Source organism: Geotrypetes seraphini, chromosome 7 (genome assembly GCF_902459505.1).
Source record: "Geotrypetes seraphini chromosome 7, aGeoSer1.1, whole genome shotgun sequence".
Taxonomy (NCBI): Eukaryota; Metazoa; Chordata; class Amphibia; order Gymnophiona; family Dermophiidae; genus Geotrypetes; species Geotrypetes seraphini.
In genome coordinates this window covers 8644527-8664093 of record NC_047090.1, presented here as the reverse complement: position 1 = coordinate 8664093, position 19567 = coordinate 8644527, and the positions used below count along the sequence as shown (strand labels likewise).

The window sequence follows — 19567 nt, the reverse complement described above, 5'->3', positions numbered from 1 at the left end:
TACAGCAAGTGGATCTCAGGTATTTTCCAGTGAATCGCCACTTCCCTTTTATTCTGTGAGATCAAAAACACAATCTGCAGGCACCTACCGAAAACGGGACTTACACAAGCACCGTCTCAACCTTCCCACCAACCTGACTGTGCTCCAGGGCCTTCAAAGCCACGTTCAGACTCAGCAGGCCTGTGCATGCCACTCTTTTGAGTCCACTGTTCAGAATAAAGTCAGCATTTAACTGCTAATGTTTGAACCCATCACTGCAGCAGAAAACGTGAGTCAAACCTCTCTTACACCTACTCTGCAAAAATCTAGTCACTGGAATTACTGTAGTAGGTTTATCAAACAAAAACTTCTCTGAAAATGAGGGGGAAGATTCCTGCCTATTTCTTATTTTAGACTTACCTGCTTGGATAAAGCACACCTTGTGAATGGTTATTCCTGTCATGTTACTGCACACTGAGAGCTGCATATGAGCCAAAATGTGAGATACCGATGTTAGTCAGTAGAACCATTTATACCCCTCTCACCTTGCTGGGATGAGTTCCAGATGAGAACCTAGACCCTTTAAAACGAGAATCGCGCCTGCTTAATGCCCCTATGGGCGTGGCTAACACAGAAACTGGATCCTCCGCCAGCAATTAAGTACTGTAAAACAGTTGAGTGGAAGGTGACAGAGGGTAGTGGTCAATGGAGATCGCTCTGAGGAAAGGGATGTCACCAGTGGTGTGCCTCAAGGTTCTGTTCTTGGGCCTGTTCTTTGTAACATTTTTGTAAGCGATATTGCTGAAGGGCTGTTGGGTAAGATTTGCCTCACTGTGGATGATACCAACATTTGCAATAGAGTAGACACCCAGGATGGTGTGAATAACATGAAGAAAGACCTGGCGAAGCTTGAAGAATGGTCTGAAATTTGGCAGCTAAGATTTAATGCTAAAAAATGCAAGGTCATGCATTTGTGCTACAAAAACCCGAGGGAACGGTATAGTTAGGGGGTGAAGAACTTATGTGCATGACGGAAGAGCGGGACTTAGGTGTTGTATGAAAACCTGATTGGCTGGGGTGCCTCCAGGACCGTGTTAGGCTTTTTTTTTTTTTTTTATCGCCGGCAGCAGAAGTATTAGCCTAATGCAACTTTGTAAAAGGAGCCCCAAATTTGGGAGCCACTGAACTAAGCATTGCATTGACACCCTTAAGAAGCCATCACTTTCAGAGCCAGGCATGAGATTTCCAGATGTTTTTCAGGGCATCTGCATGGTCTTTCAAGTTCCGAGTGGAACACACTCAAGACTAATGAAAAAAGATGGCGAAATTCCAGGGAATTTAATGGAGCCTGCACAAGAATGGAGCAGCTGAAACACCAATAAAATACGGCCGTTTCAGTGACAGGGGTTCCAGCAAACTGCAGAAATGCAGGCCCTGAAAATTCTGGAGCTGCGAAAAAGAGAAGCACCCTGAAAACTGCTTGGCCATCGTTCCACTGTCTTTCACGAGAGTTCTCTTTCCAGGCAGCTTTGCGGACCACCCCTATGCTTGTCCTTGTTTGACCCAAGACTGTACAATCTCTGACTTCTCTGCACTCCAATAAATCGCTAGGCACACACCGACCTAATCCTTAAGTAAGCCTGGGCAATTTATCTTTTTCTCTCTTGCTATAATGACAATGATTAGAAACACCAAAACCTCATGATTAAAGGATTACTTTTAAATTCAGGTTTTTATATAAATATATTTCTCTCTGCATTTCTTCATATTTCACAGTTTCATTGGTCATTTTTCCTACATGTGATTTAGGTGTACGAGGGGCCGCTGAAAAGTTCTCAGCCCAACCCATAAAAGTTGGAGCAGTCTCCATCGAGGGCTTTACACTTAGGCTTGGATGCACTAAAAACGGTCGCTTAGACCATGCGAGTGGCTATGGGCAGAATAGTTAAGCTCTGGAAAGCGTTGCCAGAGGATGTGGTAAGAGCGGTTAATGTAACTGGTTTAAAAAAAAATGTTTGAACAAGATCCTGGAGGAAAAGTCCATAGTCTGTCATTGAGAAAGACATAGGGGAAGCCACTGCTTGCCCTGGATCGGAAGCATGGAATGTTGCTACTCTTTGAGTTTTGGCTAGATACTAGGGACTTGGATTGGCCACCTTGAGAACGGGCTACTGGGCTTATGCAAGCACTGAATCTCATGAAAGTCCATCTGGCCATTTTTGCACAGACAGGAAGAACTAAGGCCAGAAGACATTCTGTTTTGTTCTCTTCAGAAGAGGATGACTTAGAAAGAGCTTTTCAGTTTTCTGCCTCTGTGTGTGGTATTATTGCTAATCTAATGACCTGAACCGGGAGAACGGAAACCTCTGAAAGGAGAAGATGGAATGTGGAAAATGCTTGCAAATCTGACAAGACTTGCAGCGTTTGTTATGTTGCAAAACCTAAAGACTTTAGGTGAATGAGAGAATGATTAAAGCTTATGTTTGAAGTGCTCTGATTAAATATAATTGGCTTTCAGTGGAAAGAATCCTGACTGCTTGGGTCTGTTTTATTTATGCAGTAATATTAGCTGAAGCCACACAAAGCGCTGTCAAATGATTGCAAAATTTCCAGAGCCGCATAATGGGGGACATTTTCCCCCCAAGGCACATATTTCTACTGATGGTTTAAAAGAGGATTTGTGAGTCTAATTTCCTGCTCACTAAGCTGAGAATGTATCAGGCTGGATGGGAAACAAGCATCAGAAAAGATTGAGACTGGCAGAGATGCCCCAAGTTAACAGATTTTGGGCCACTCCTGGGTTTATGACATCCTGGTGCATCATGGGATTTCTTTCTTTCTTTTTTTTTTTTTTTTAATCTTTATTCCAATAATTTTGCTGTCACTGCCCAATCATTTCTGCAGTGAATTCGTAACAAAACAATTCAAGTCAAAATGAAAAACATTTTTGTTCCAGGATGCCTTTGGACGATAGCTGTCCTCTTAAGGACAAAAACAAACAAGTTTCTACCCTAACCTACTGTTCCTTCCGCTTTTTGTTGTGCTATTTCTTTCACGATTGTAGTTCTTCCCTTTCTTTCCTACTGTTTGAAATTAGTCCATATGTCTTATTATGTGTTTCACTAAATTATTTTGTATTGTTTAGTATCCCTAGTTTTTAATCTGTTTTTACGTTATTTTTATATTGTACACTGCTTAGAAACCCGATTAAGTAGTTTAAAATTTTTTTACTATACTTGAAACTTGATTTTTAAAACTTTCAATAAGTGCAACACAAAATACAATCATTTTTACTTTAAGTACAACTCACATCAAATATCCCCCTCCCTTATACCCAACAATTGTTCTTAAGCATAAGAAATCATAAAGTATCCGCTCCCCACCCTGGACGTGCATGAACAAAAGGGAAAAAATGCATGTCGGGAACAAAAATCTCATGCACGAATACAGGATGTCCGGGGCGGTACTTGGAGAGACCTCCCAGGAAAGAGACTTGGCCGTTCTGATCGACAAGTCGATGAAGCCGTCTGCACAATGTGCGGCGGCAGCGAAAAGGGCGAACAGAATGCTAGGAATGATTAAGAAGAGGATCACGAACAGATCAGAGAAGGTTATCATGCCGCTGTACCGGGCCATGGTGCGCCCTCACCTGGAGTTCTGCGTCCAGCACTGGTCGCCGTACATGAAGAAGGACACGGTATTACTCGAAAGGGTCCAGAGAAGAGCGACTAAGATGGTTAAGGGGCTGGAGGAGTTGTCGTACAGTGAAAGATTAGAGAAACTGGGCCTCTTCTCCCTTGAAAAGAGGAGACTGAGAGGGGACATGATCGAAACATTCAAGGTACTGAAGGGAATAGACTTAGTAGATAAGGACAGGTTGTTCACCCTCTCCAAGGTAGAGAGAACGAGAGGGCACTCTCTAAAGTTGAAAGGGGATAGATTCCATACAAACGTAAGGAAATTCTTCTTCACCCAGAGAGTGGTGGAGAGCTGGAACGCTCTTCTGGAGTCTGTTGTAGGGGAAAACACTCTTCAGGGTTTCAAGACTACGCTGGAAAAGTTCCTGCTAAACTGGAACATACGCAGGTGAGGCTGGACTCGTTTAGAGCACTGGTCTTTGACCTGAGGGCCACCGCGTGAGCGGACTGCTGGGCAGGATGGACCATTGATCTAACCCAGCAGCGGCATTTCTTATGTTCTTAAAATAATATTCATTCTGTACAGTATTTTGTTAATGGCTCCCAAACATCCCTAAATTTCTTCAAATGCCCCTGCTGTATGGCTATTGCCCGCTCCATTTTAAAGATTTGGCATAACAAATTCCACCACAAATTATAATTCAGCCGATCCCAATTTTTCCTAGGCTTGATGGACCATTGGTCTGACTCAATAAGGCTATTCTTATATATGCTTAAGAGGGAGCGAAGTGACTAAGCGCTGTTCTGTAAAGATGCGTGGAAGTGGCATAGGGCTGGACTCAGGGTAAATTGCACCCAAAGTTAGGCGCTAGAAAAAAGGGGGTGCGCTCTTTGTTGGCATCAATCCCTTTGCGTAACTTTGGGTGCCCGACTTATACCAGCTGAACCTAGTATAATTCAGGTTCGCACCTTAGGCGCAGAAATGACAGTATTCCGAATGCCCTCGACCAGCCCCTGCTTCTCCCATGGCCTCCACCACCTATCTTGATTGTGTGCATGAAGAGGTGTCAGGTCAAAAGCGCGCCACGCAGCGCGGAGGTGCGTGCCGCAGAAAATTACTGTTTTTAGGGCTCCGACGGGGGGGGGGCGCTGCGTTGTGGGAGCGTTGGGGGAGGGGTTTGGGGGGTTATAACCCCCCACATTTTACTGAAAACTTCACTTTTTCCCTGTTTTTAGGGAAAAAGTTAAAATGTGGAGGGTTACAACCCCCCAAACCCCCCACAACGCCGGCGCGATCTCTATTAAGTAAACTGGGGGGGCTCCCCAACAAAAACCCCCGTCGGAGCCCCTAAAAACTATCATTTTCTTCGGCGCGCACCTCCGTCTTGCGCTCAGTTGTCGGCGCGCGCCTTTGTCTTTCGCGGGGTTGTCTATGAACCCATGAAGATGTGGGCAGGACTCCAGTTTAGTACCAATTAAAGTCAATGATTGACTGATAGTACACAACTATTGGTTGTCATTAACCAATGTAAGGCACTAGCACTCCTGCACTAGGATCATTCTTCCACAGGTGCCTTAATGATGGAGGGGAAGGGAGGGGGAGAGTGACACTAAAGACCATTCTTCTCCAGGCAATGGCTTTGCTCCCTGCACGGTAAAAATAGCCCTGGCTTTTGGCTGAGTTTAAGGTCGTTTTATGGCCATAATATGCTTTCCACTGTGCACTCAGTGTACACTAAAAGTGTTGTTATGGTGTTTAATTAATAATGAGCTCCATTACATGCATTTGCATGTTTTGCATCTCATTACTATGAAACCCAACATGACCTAAATATTGCCTCAGAGCAAGACAACCTGTGTTAGAGCCTTATAATTTGTCCTAGGGCTTTAAGTCACGTGATTTACCCATGAATGCGGCTTCTTCCATTGTTCCCTTCCCTCCCTCTTCTTTCCTTCTTCCCTTCCCTCTCTACTTTTTTAAATTTTATTTTATTTATTCAGTTTTCTATACCATTCTCCCAGGGGAGCTCAAAACAGTTTACATGAATTTATTCAGGTACTCTAGCATTTTTCCCTCACAATCTATCTGGGGCAATGGGGGGATTAAGTGACTTGCCCAGGGTCACAGGGAGCAGCGTGGGATTTGAACCCACAACCTCAGGGTGCTGAGGCTGGAGCTTTAACCACTGCATCACTCTAGAAAATAAAATGTAGTAAAAGTGAGCCAAGTAAAGGGCAATCAAGCCATTGTGACATCACTGATGAGGTTGGCTCTTATTGGTGGAATGAGGTATTATGACATCACAATACCAGCTCTGTTTATCAGAGGCTGAAACTTTTCATTCTTCTATACCGTTCTCCCAGCGGAGCTCAGAACGGTTTACATGAATTTATTCAGGTACTCCAGCATTTTCCCCTCACAATCTGTCTAATGTACCTGGGGCAATGGGGGGATTAAGTGACTTGCCCAGGGTCACAAGGAGCAGCATGGGTTTGAACCCATAACCTCAGGGTGCTGAGGCTGTAGCTTTAACCACTGCGCCGCACGCTACCTCTTCTTCAATTCCCTTCCCTTCCCTCATTACCTCTTCTTCCCTTCCCTCCCCTCCCTACCTCTTCTTCCCTTCCCTCCCCTTACTACCGCTTGATCCCTTGTTTGTCCCTTCATGAGCACCATATATTGATCCACCCTATATTCTGTGTGTCTGTCATAACTTAGATTGTAAGCTCTTTCGAGCAGGGACCATCTCATGTGTGTTTAATGTATAGTGCTGTGTGCATCTGGTAGCACTATAGAAATAATAAACAGCAGTAGTATAAATTAATCCCCCCTTTTACAAAACCGTGCAAGAGGGGTTTTTATAGTGCCAGCTGGCACCCTGTGGAACTCTATGACCGTCGGAGCAGCATTCAGCGTGCCGGCTGGCGCCAAGAATCTTGTGTGGTTTTGTAAAAGGGGGCGGAGCTACAACAGTACATATGGTTGAGTCATACTGGCACAAATTTCTATTTAGCTCATGTCTTTTTACTGGTAGCTCGGGTATGATGGGGGGTCAATGCCCTCCCCAAAAGACTTAGAATGTAGGTTTGTATCAGATGCAGTGGCGGATGAAGTGACTTGCTCTGGGCTAGAAGGAATGGGATTTGAACCCTGGTTCCCTAGCTCAGTTGCAACTGTTAGGCTACCTCTCCATCCCACAAGTCCAAGTGACCGTGCCAAAAAAAAAAAAAAAGGCTTGCTCGGTGGCCGACTTAAAATTAGTGCTGTGAGTTGAACATTCGCAGTGCGCTTTGTGGAAGAGTTGGAGGTGATTGCAGCAAATGTTTAACAATATAACCACGGTGCCTATTTTTAGCATGGCTGGAAACGTGACTCACATTTGAAAACCACCACTGACTTCCCTGTTGCCAGTCCTGCTGCTGTCTCCTCCTGAAATTCAGAGAGAGAGAGAGAGAGAGAGAGAGATCTATATATACAGTATATATAAAAGATTCTAAACATTTCCCAGGGGTCTCGCAATAAGTTCAGAGAAAAAAGCTTTTACGGATTCTTCATTTTCTTTTCTGCTTTTAACAATCCCCTCTTTTTATCTCTGCTTGGATCCTTCTTTCTCAGTATTTCTTACAATCTGTCATTTGTGTCCATCCTTTAAACTTGCAATATCTAATGACAAAATAAAGCACAGAATCTCATCAAATGCAGTTACTCTGGCATTTCTCATAAAACGTCGTGATTAACAAGTTGAAGAGTGGAGTAAACACAGAGGGTCCTCAGCTGGGGGGGGGAGAGTGAGGGGTAAAGCCTGGGATAAGCACAGGATCCTCAGCTGGGGGGGGGAGTAAGGGGTAAAGCCTGGGATAAGCACAGGATCCTCAGCTGGGGGGGGAGAGTGAGGGGTAAAGCCTGGGATAAGCACAGGATCCTCAGCTGGGGGGGGGGAGTAAGGGGTAAAGCCTGGGATAAGCACAGGATGCCCAGCTTAGGGGGGGGAGTGAGGCGTAAAGCCTGGGATAAGCACAGGATCCTCAGCTGGGGGGGGGAGTGAGGGGTAAAGCCTGGGATAAGCACAGGATCCCCAGCTTAGGGGGGGAGTGAGGCGTAAAGCCTGGGATAAGCACAGGATCCTCAGCTGGGGGGAGAGTGAGGGGTAAAGCCTGGGATAAGCACAGGATCCTCATCTGTGGGGGGGGGGAGTGAGGGGTAAAGCCTGGGATAAGCACAGAGGATCTTTAGGTGGGGGTTGGGGATTTCTTACAGGTTGCTCAACTATATAAGCCATCATTCTGCTTGGACCATGGTGTTTGTGTAACCCATTATTCAGCTTGGGCAGTGGTGTAGAAACCCAAAAAGCAGCATGCACTAGGGGTGAGTGTCTGACATGAACACATCAGGAGAAGTACCGTGTGGTGATAGTATTTAAGGATCTCAAGGGGATGGGACAATGCGGCAGCTGAAGCTAGACTGCACTTGAAGTGTTGTGTTCAGCTTTGGCGCCATATCTTTCTAAGGACATAGAAGCATGACTGCAGATAATGGCCAAATGGCCCATCCGCAGCATTCACTATCTCCTCCTCTCCCTATTGGCTAAGGTTCTTTACACCTACATTGTGAGGTCATAGAGCTTTATGGTTATAGAAACATAGAAACATGATGGCAGATAAAGGCCAAATGGCCCATCTAGTCTGCCCATCCACAGTAACCATTATCTCTTCCTCTCTCTAAGAGATCCCGTGTGTCTATCCCAGAGGAAGATAAAATGGTACAAGGTTTGCATCAAAAGATGTAGGAGAAGAAACTGGAAGACCTGAATATGTATGTGCTGAAAGAAAGGAGAGAAAGGTGATATGATACAGACATTTAAGCACTTCAAAGATATTCATATACAAACAAATCTCATCCAGATATGTGGACATGAATTCAGGTTGCAGGGCGGTAGATTTAGATGTAAAGTCAGGAGGGTGGTGAATGCCTCACTGGAATGCCCCTCCAGGAGAGGTGATAGAGTCAAAAATAGCGAGGGATTCAAAATGCATGGGATAAAAACAGGGGATGCGTAAAAAGAAAGAAAATGAAATCAAAACAAGGCTGTTAAGATGTTATGTTGAGTAAGAGTAGTTGGGAACTATGGCCAACACCGAACAGACTTCTATGGCCTGTGTCTCGCAAAAGACAGACAGATGTAGATTCAACAATTCCAGTAGTTGGGAACTAAGGCCAATGCTGGACAGACTTCTACAGCCTGTGTTTCGCAAAAGGCAGACAGATGTAGATTCCAGTAGTTGGGAACAAAAGCCAATGCCAGACTGACTTCTATGGCCTGTGTCTCGCAAAAGGCAGATTCGACAATTCCAGTAGTTGGGAACTATGGCCAACACTGAACAGACTTCTATGGCCTGTGTCTCGCACAAAACAAACAGATGTAGATTCAACAACTCCAGTAGTTGGGAACTAAGGCCAATGCTGGACAGACTTCTACAGCCTGTGTTTCGCAAAAGGCAGACAGATGTAGATTCCAGTAGTTGGGAACAAAAGCCAATGCCAGACTGACTTCTATGGCCTGTGTCTCGCAAAAGGCAGATTCAACAATTCCAGTAGTTGGGAACTATGGCCAACACTGAACAGACTTCTATGGCCTGTGTCTCGCACAAAACAAACAGATGTAGATTCAACAACTCCAGTAGTTGGGAACTAAGGCCAATGCTGGACAGACTTCTACAGCCTGTGTTTCGCAAAAGGCAGACAGATGTAGATTCAAAAATTCCAGTAGTTGGGAACTAAGGCCAGTGCCAGACAGAACTCTACAATCTGTGTCTCACAAATGGCAAAAGACAGAGGAAGATCAAATTATCACGTCTTATATCACTTTGCTATCATGTACTATAAGTGAGGATGCTGTGCATTTCAAGGGGGAGGGGAGCACTTTAAATACAGTAAGCAATGCTTTTGGGTTTATCATACGAGATTGTTCCAAGACTGCATCTTGGTGGTGGCTGTGGGTCTGGCTGCTTTGTTGGACGGACTGTCGTCATTTACTGTGTATTACTGTGTTGCAGGTTTGTGGTGCTTCTTCCCAGCCTCTTCAGCCTGTGGTCATTCCCAAACCCATTCAATCTCTTCAGCATGTGCTTCCGGCTCCTTTGCAGCCTAGCTGCCCTGGCCGGGGCAAAATGGCGAAATTTCTCAATCCAGAGGAAATGACATCACGGGACTATTACTTTGATTCTTATGCCCACTTTGGAATCCACGAGGTAGGTACAACCTTATGGAAAGTGCAAGTTGTCCCATGACAGTCATTTCGACACCTCCTGGAATTCTCATGGAAGAACAGAAATTCAGACTGAGAGGTTTGCTCGAAAACATTTAAGAGATGAGTTGTAAGGCTTAAATTAATTAGGCTCTGTTAGGAGCCCAGCTTTTCCTCCATCATGTCACAAATTCAACAGAGAAAGGCTCCCTTACATTTGAAATGAATTTCTAGCTTCCTCTGAGTTTGGCAATTGTGATCCATTGAGAGAAGGGCTTCTGAGGCAGGTAATTGGATGTGAGTATTTATCGAACCATCTGTCAGGGGGAACGACCAAACTTCTCTTGGAAAGTTAATGATCTGGAGAAACAAGCTTGAGAAGTTTGTGTCTTGTTGATTTATAGAATGGAAATTTGAGAATAGAACACCTTGAACTCTGAAAGTACTTTTCCTCTGGGTGCTAAAGACATTTTTCTAGCTTTGAACTCCAGTTTCAATTCAATCAAATTAAAGCAAGCTGCACATTTGAGAGCTGAAGAGTCATGATTTTGCATATAAGAAGGCTCTTGAAGGTGGCTTCAGCTCTGACTATGCAGCATGATTAGTTGACTTGTTCCATCAAATGATGTTCCTTAAATTCCAGTTCAATGATTTTATTTCAAATGCAGGAAATGTTGAAGGATGAAGTACGTACGTTAACATACAGGAACTCCATGTACCATAATAAGCACGTTTTTAAGGACAAAATCGTCCTTGATGTTGGCAGTGGCACAGGAATCTTGTCGATGTTTGCTGCCAGAGCCGGAGCGCGGAAGGTCTTTGGGGTAAGGATACACCTTATCTTTTCATGTTTCACAATCACAAGACTGGAGGTTTTTCCCTCTTTTCAGTCACGGAGATCCACCAAAGGACCTAGGTTCCACAAACAAAGTCAAAGAGTCGGCAAACTCTCTAGTTCCTGGAGATTGAGGAGATTCGTGTAGACGATTTTATAAAGAAAGTTTATTTTACAATATTCTGTACAATCAAAGCATATCAGGTACAAAATGTCTGTGTCAGAAGTATTAGAGTGACAATGTCACATGTACACGGGGTGAGACCTGTTTTGCCTTCTTTAACGATCCTGAAGATAGGCCTTAAGTGAATCTAAAATCTGTAAATTAAGACACGGTTTGCAAAGTACCCGGAGATCATAGTGACATGGCTGCCGCGCAGTGAATGGCGAGTTTTAGTTAATAGGGTACAGCTAGGGACATTCTCCTTTCCTTTCTGATGCATTATTATTGTTTATTAAAATTCTTTCCACACTGCTTAAACTATAAATAAGAATAAAGCGGTTTGATCATGTCTCCCCACTTCTGTCAAAACTTCACTGGCTTCCAGTAATTTCTAGGGTTCACTTTAAATGTGCCTGCCTAACATTCAAGATCCTGCATGGCATTCTCCCCCCCTCCCCCCCTTTCCCCCCCCCCCCCAATTCCACTATCTTGGAATTCTACGAGACCTGACACTACTAGATCCACTCCAAAACTTAAACTTTCTTTCCCCTCACTAAAAGGCGTTATCTATTTGGGAAAATTAGGGAAATCTCTTTTCTTCAAAATCACTGAACTTTGGAATAACCTTCCTGCCCTGCTGCGGAATCTGGGCTCCTTCCAATTATTCCGAAAGCATCTGAAAACTTGGCTATTCTCAAAAATGTAAAGCTCGCTATCCTCTTTATGATCACTCTCTCTTATTATGTCTTTCCTTCGTTATCTTAAAGTTCCTGTAAACCATGCCGAGCTCCATCTCTACAGAGAGGACGGGGGTATAAAACTTAAGGAAAGCTCAATCCAACATAGCAGAAACATTCAATTCAGACAGTCAAGTCTACAGAGAAGGCCAGCTTAAAGTAATATGATTTTAAACTCCTTCTTTTCCCGATTCTAAGAGCAAGCTATTCCACAAGATAGAAAAAAGCACTGCTTTCGCTACTCCACTATCATCTAAAGATCTATTTTTTTTTTAATGGTTTATGTTTATTAAAAACTTTATATACAGCATAACAGCCAAAAAGGATCCAGGTGGTTTACAATATATATTTCACATCCGTTAAGAAGGGAACTCCATTCAAAAATAGAAAAGGAAAGAATAAAAGCAAGAATTTTTTTTGTTTACATTCATGAAATTCTATAACAATCAAAATATCAATAATAAAACATAAGTAATACATTCAAACTGAAAATTTTTTTTAAAAAAAAATCTTTATTCATTTTCAGATCAAACAACAAGTGCATAAAAATATATCATAAAAATAATTTCAATATAGCACTATATTATCTAACATATGAACTATAATAGTGTAAAACTCCCACCCTCCCCCCTTCATCCCATTCTCAATTAAAATAGAATATGCAATGCTATACAACATATTATAACATCTCGTATTTAATAAAATCCCAAATCCATCCTCCCCCCTCTTGCAGTCCCAAACTCATTTCTTAAACAGTTCATTTATGCTTTATTAACCACCCTTAGGAATAGATTTACCCAAGGCAGTGCACACTGGTACGGTTTAACATACAATTGACAATTTGGTTAACTATATAACAATAGAAAAATGATCACACAGAAATTATAATCAACATGTAGATGTTCCCAGAGGTGATATAGATATAGATGTCTCTGTCTATGTGTGTGTGTGTTTATGCACACACAGAGATAGGTACATGATGGCAGATAAAGGCCAAATGGCCCATCCAATCTGCCTTTCTGCAGCATTTCTCTTAGGAAAATCATCTAAAGATCTTAATAATCACCACCAAGGAAGAAAGATATAGAGGCTGAAGTTCATAGAAACATAGAACATGACGGCAGAAAAGGGCCACGGCCCATCTAGTCTGCCCACACTAATGGCCCACCCCCTAACTACCTCCATGAAGAGATCCCACATGCCAATCCCATCTTTTCTTAAAATCTGGCACGCTGCTGGCCTCAATTACCTGTTGTGGAAGATTATTCCAGCGATCAACCACCCTGTCGGTGAAGAAATATTTTCTGGTGTCGCCATGAAATTTCCCACCCCTGATTTTCAACGGATGCCCTCTTGTTGCCGTGGGTCCTTTAAGGAAAAAGAGATCCTCTTCCACCTCGATACGGCCCGTGACATATTTGAGCGTCTCGATCATGTCTCCCCTCTCTCTGTGTTCCTCGAGTGAGTACAGCTGCAACTTACCCAGTCGTTCCTCATACGGGAGATCCTTGAGTCCTGAGACCATCCTGGAGGCCATTCGTGGAACCGACTCAACTCTCCGCACCAAAGCTTTATGTGCCAACATCAGAATCTTAAATTTAATTCTAAATTCCATAGGTAACCAATGGTGTTTTATATATCCCTCATCCTCGCTTTACCCAATAAAAGAATTGCCATATTCTGTAATGTCTGTAACCTCTTTAATTGTGCTGACATGTGTCAGCCTAGAGGCCTCTGGGAGATTATATCAATCTGACCCTGGCATGGGAAGGCAGATAGACCCTTAGTGCAGGGAAACTGTTTTAAGTAGCCCTGATTGATATATTTTAAGTTTCAAGTAGCCCTGATTGAATCATGGCTAGCTAAAAGGTGTTAATGTCTGATTAAGAGGGTGCTTAGGACAATGGTGCACAGATCAAGCCAGAGACTTAATCCCATCAGGTTTCTCACCCTCCTTTGTTAATTAAATTAACCATTGTTTCAAACAGTTTACAAATTCTAAACAGAAAGATACTGGGAGATACAATATTTTCTCTATTCAGAATAAGATTCCAAGGTATAAAAGCCTCCTCTCTGCAACACACAGGTAGCTCTCTTTTTCTATCAAGCTATCGCTCTCTTTTTCTATCAAGCTATCTCTCTCTTTTTCTATCAAGCTATCAGGAGAGGGGTCTTGGCTCTCCCTCTCTCTGTCTATACTTCTCTTTATCTATAGAACACGAAGCTTCCTAGAACTGCAAGCTTCTATGTCCCTCTCTGCCTCTGACCTCTGTAAGGCAGTGAGACTGCTTGCTCTCTGCTTAATTGTAATGCTTATAAATATTACTTTTCTGTAAGCCTATTTCTATAATATATTTTTTATGCAATCACCTCTGGTTGTGTCTATTATTCTACTTCCTGGTGAGTCATCTGTGAGGGAACTGAACCTGGGACCAGCGTTTGTCAGTACGCATTCACTTAACCCCTATCACCTAATATTGTGGGGGCCACTTTCAAACTGACATTTTGGGGGCTTGTCTGGGAATTGAACCCAGGACCTCTTCGCATTCACTTAACCCCTATCACCTAATATTGTGGGGGCCACTTTCAAACTGACAACATGTACTAGGTTACCATAATCCAATTTTGACAGCACAAAAGCAGATATAATAAGAGTGTGTAAACATTCTTCATCGAAAAAATTTCTAATAGCTCCAAATCCTCACTCCGCTACTGAAGAAACCTGCGTCTCAAGGTTCAGACGACTATCAATTAATATTCCCAAACGTCGAAAAACTATCTCTACCATCTCCAGAGTTTTATGATTCCTGTGAAAATGAATTTCTCTGTCACAGTGAATAAGAACAGTGAACAGAAAGAATTCTTCCGAAAGAACAGTACAGTTCCAACCTCTGTTACATGCTTCTTTGCAGATGCAGAGAGGATGTAATTCATAATTTTACCATGAAGCAGGAAGGCAGACCTGCAATAAATATTTGCAGAGACAGGGGGATATTACACAGCATCTGCTGGTCTGCGTTGACATAGTGAATTGCCACAGTGTTGTATAGTAAATGATAGCTTACCTTGCATTTTAAACCCTATTCTCTTAAAACCCCCCCGGCCCAATTAAAAATTCCCATCTCTAGGACAGAATTCTGCTTGTCCAGTAGACCAAAACTCTCGACTCCTCTGGAATCTGTCACAAAATCCACTAAAGCAGCTCCACTGGGATGGAGTTCCATAATCTTGGAGCAACTATCTTAAAAATTCTTGATTCAGTTAACTTTAGTTTAACATCATTTGACAACTGCAAAAGTTGCTTCTGGGAACTTCAGACACAAATTCTGGGAAGATACAAATTTTTTTTTTTTTTTAGTTCAATATTTTTTATTGAGTTTTTTTGAAAAAATATAAGAAACAGTTCAAGTACAAGATATCAAAAAATAAAACAAAACATTTAGTATAACAAATATTCAGTTACAGTGTGCAATGTAGAATTGAATCGTTTTAAAAGATCCAAAGTACTAGGACTGTTCATGAAAAAATAATAAAAGAAAAGATAAGAGGAAAGAGAAATTGAAGGAAGAAAGAAAAAGAATAAAATGAGGAAAAAGATGAAGGTAAAGAAAAAGAAGAGGAAGAAGAAGAAGAAGAAGACAGGAGTGTCTATGAAATAGATTGAACATATGAGTCCAGGAATTTCCAGGGTGATTTACATTGTATCAAACTTTTGGAAAGTCGAATTATATTTTTAACTCATAGCTCCCTGAAATATCCTGGGCCTCGCCATTCCAAACACTACACAAAATTTTAAAAGAAAAACGGGGACTTTCACAGGTAACCAGTGCAATCCTGTCAGCTTAGACGTAACATGACCAGAGGGCGTTCTATTTTTTTTTAGCAAAGGTCTAGTGGCCGTGTTTTATTTATGTGTAGGAGTCTCTAGTACGATACATAGTAACATAGTAGATGACGGCAGATAAAGACCCGAATTGTCCATCCCGTCTTCCCAACCTGATTCAATTTAAATTTTTAAATTTTCTTCTTAGCTATTTCTGGGCAAGAATCCAAAGCTTTACCCGGTACTGTGCTTGGGTTCCAACTGCCGAAATCTCTGTTAAGACTTACTCCAGCCCATCTACACCCTCCCAGCCATTGAAGCCCTCCCCTGCCCATCCTCCTCCAAACGGCCATACACAGACACAGATACGCGCCAAAAAGATTATCGTATTGCACTAGAGATGCCTAAATGTGTTTTACAGCTAGCGTTTATGCCACATTTTGTTTGTCTCAAAACCAGTATCTGTTTACATGTTAGTCCCCTAAAGAAGGCATTCCAGATAGCCAAACCTAGATCCTAGTCAGGACTTAAGCTTTGTTGTTCAACCAAGTAAACATTCTAGGACTTTTTTTTATATATATTAATAAATGTGCCTATTGGTTGTTAGAACATAAGAACATAAGAATAGCCCCACTGGGTCAGACCAATGGTCCATAAAGCCCAGTAGCCCGTTCTCATGATGGCCAATCCAGGTCCCTACCCTGTTTCCCCGATGGTAAGACACTGTCTTATTTTTTTTTGGAAGGCCAAAATATGCTCTAGGGCTTATTTTCGGGGGGATGCCTTATTTACCCATGAAGAAGACTACAGTACACAGTTATTGTTGAAAAAAAACAGAATTTTATTACCTGTATTGGATGTTCTGGCCGTGAACAAACTCCTGCAGTCTCCGTTAGGGAGGGATGAGGGAAGCTGCCTGTGTTTCCTTGCGCGGAGTCACGTGCGCGCGCTGCAGTCCTGTCACTTCCTCCTCTTCACTTCATGACGAGGCGCGGCACGCAGCCATGGAGGCAAATACGGTAGACGGAGGGACCACACGGCGTCACCCACCGTACCACCCGATTCGGGTAAGCGCAGGTATCGGTGGGTGGCTTATTTGCAGGGGGGTGCCTTATTTTACATTTTTTTCTAAAAAGGGGGGGCTGTCTTATTTGATGGCTCTGCCTTATCATTGGGGAAACACGGTAGTACCTGGCTAAAACCCAAGGAGTAGCCACATTCCATACAGAAACCCAAGGAATAGCAAGATTCCAGAATCCCAAAGAGTAGCAACATTACATACAGAATCCCAAGGAATAGCAAGATTCCGGAATCCCAAAGAGTAACAAGATTCTAGAATCCCAAAGAGTAGCAACATTACATACAGAATCCCAAGGAATAGCAAGATTCCGGAATCCCAAAGAGTAACAAGATTCTAGAATCCCAAAGAGTGGCAACATTCCATGCTTCCAATCCAGGGCAAGCAGTGGCTTCCCCCATGTCTCTCTCAATAACAGACTATGGACTTTTCCTCCAGGAACTTGTCCAAACCTTTCTTAAAACCAGCTACGCTATCCGCTCTTACCACAACCTCTGGCAACGAGTTCCAGACTTTAACTATTCTCCGAGTGAAAAAAAAATTCCTCCAATTGGTTTTAGAAGTATTTCCCTGTAACTTCATCGAGTGTCCCCTAGTCTTTGTCATTTTTGACGGAGTGAAAAATCGATCCACTTGTACCCGTTCTACTCCACTCAGGATTTTGTAGACTTCAATCCTTTCTCCCCTCGGCCGTCTCTTTTCCAAGCTAAAGAGTCCATTTTAGTCTTTCCTCATACGAGAGGAGTTCCATCCGCTTTGCCATCTTGGTCGCTCTTCTTGGAACCTTTTCTAGCGCCGCTCTATCTTTCTTGAGATAAGGAGACCAGAATTGGCATCTCGCTTGCCTGTTGATGTTTGTTTGACATATACTGAGGGAAGCCTTCTCCCCCTTTTTTGTTTGTTTTGTTCGCTGATATCGAAGTGCCATATCCAGAATTGCCAGAGTTTTCCAGGCCTACATTTCTGGCACCTGTCTTTGGTGTGAATCATGCCCACAGAGGTGCAATTCCAGCGCAGATTTTGTAGACACCAGTGGGCAATTTAACGTTAATGTTTTTCGCCATATTAAATGGCATTTCCTAATTAACATAGGCGCTGTTTGTAGAATTTCCCCCCTGGGACATACAAAATCCAGATTGTTAAGACTTGAAGCCTCTACAAAATCTGATAACTGACAGACAAACCTTTCAATAAATCTCCCAAGAAATTGGTGGGTAGGATGAGAAGGAATTCCTCTCACCATCCCCACCTTTCAGATTTGACTGACCAATTGCCTGCTTTTATTAAAAATGGGAAGAATCTAATCTAATCTAATCCTTAGGTTTGTATACCGCATCATCTCCACGTTCGTAGAGCTCGACGCGGTTCTTGTTCCAAAGAAATTTTCGCTACATAATGCAGTATTGACACTATTTTTTTTGCATTTTAAGATAGTCATTTGGAACTGGGTCTAGTACACAGGAAATGGCCTTACAGCTAACATTTCTTCAGTCTCCTTTGTACAAGGGGGTGCCGAAAAGTTCTCAGCCCAACCCTGCAACTTCCCAAAGTCTGAGCGTAATTTTGCCACTGGAGCTGAAGAAAATGTTATCTTATTTCGTTAAGTGCCAATTTGCAGAAACGAAATTGTACGCTTTGACATTGTTTCAGATCATTGATTGAACCGTATCCATGTCATTCTTGGCTGGGCTCAGAACTTTTCAGCACACCCTCGCATCTACTTGACTAAAAATTCACCATAGAAACATGACGGCAGATAAAGGCCAAACGGCCCATCCAGTCTGCCCATCCGCAGTAACCATTATCTCTTCCTCTCTCCGAGAGATCCCACGTGCCCATCCCAGACTTTCTTGAATTCAGACACAGTCTCTGTCTCCACCACCTCTTCCAAGCGATTGTTCCATGCATCTACCACCTTTTCTGTAAAAAAGTATTTCCTCAGATTACTCCGGAGCCTTTCACTTCTTAACTTCATCCTCCACGGGTCTCAAAGTGCCTCCTTGAGGGCCACAATCCAGTCGGGGTTTCAGGATTTCCCCAATGAATATGCATGAGATCTATGTGCATGCACTGCTTTCAATGCATAGTCATTGGGGAAATCCTGAAAACCCGACTGGATTGCGGCCCTCAAGGAGGGACTTTGAGACCCCTGGATTAGAGTGTCTATGTCAGGGATGGGCAACTCCGGTCCTTGAAGGCCGGAATCCAGTCGGGTTTTCAGGATTTCCCCAATGAATATGCACGAGATCTATGTGCATGCACTGCTTTCAATGCATAGTCATTGGGGAAATCCTGAAAACCCGACTGGATTGCGGCCCTCAAGGAGGGACTTTGAGACCCCTGGATTAGAGTGTCTATGTCAGGGATGGGCAACTCCGGTCCTCGAAGGCCGGAATCCAGTCGGGTTTTCAGGATTTCCCCAATGAATATGCACGAGATCTATGTGCATGCACTGCTTTCAATGCATAGTCATTGGGGAAATCCTGAAAACCCCAACTGGGTTGCCGCCCTCAAGGAGGGACTTTGAGATCCCTGGTCCTATGCCCTCTCATTTCAGAGCTTCCTTTCAAATGAAAGAGACTCAACTCAAGCGCATTTACATTACATAGGTATTTAAACGTCTCTATCATATCTCCCTTCTCCAAAGTATACAGATTGAGATCTTTGCTTACCATGAAGACCACACACCATTTTAGTAGCCTTCCTCTGGACGGAATCCATCCTTTTTATATCTTTTTGAAGGTGGGGCTTCCAGAATTATGATTTTATCCTGACAAACTCACATTAAGCACTATTTTTTCTTTGGTCAGCAGGTAAAGTGGCCAGTTACTACTATCATAAAGTTTCAAGTTTCAAGTTTTATTTATATTTGATTAATCGCTTAATTAAAATTATTTCTAAGCGAAGTACAATGTATAAAAGTAACATATGATTAAACATAATACTAAAATAGGAAATAACATATAAGATATTATAAAACTAACAATTTATACAATAAATACAATTTAACAAAAAAAAACAGAAGAATTTACATAACAAATATATAATGAGCTAATAAATTTATACAAT

The 19567-nt window shown here is 42.7% G+C and overlaps 1 protein-coding gene across 1 annotated transcript in view; it reads left to right on the top strand.

Moving 5' to 3' along the window:
• PRMT8 (protein arginine methyltransferase 8) overlaps window positions 1–19567 on the top strand; it is a 72397-nt gene that overhangs the window by 23211 nt on the left and 29619 nt on the right. Inside the window, exons 2-3 of the mRNA XM_033952858.1 lie at window positions 9672–9866; window positions 10531–10686. Coding sequence (XP_033808749.1) covers window positions 9672–9866; window positions 10531–10686 — 351 coding nt within the window. The remainder of the gene's footprint in view (window positions 1–9671; window positions 9867–10530; window positions 10687–19567) is intronic.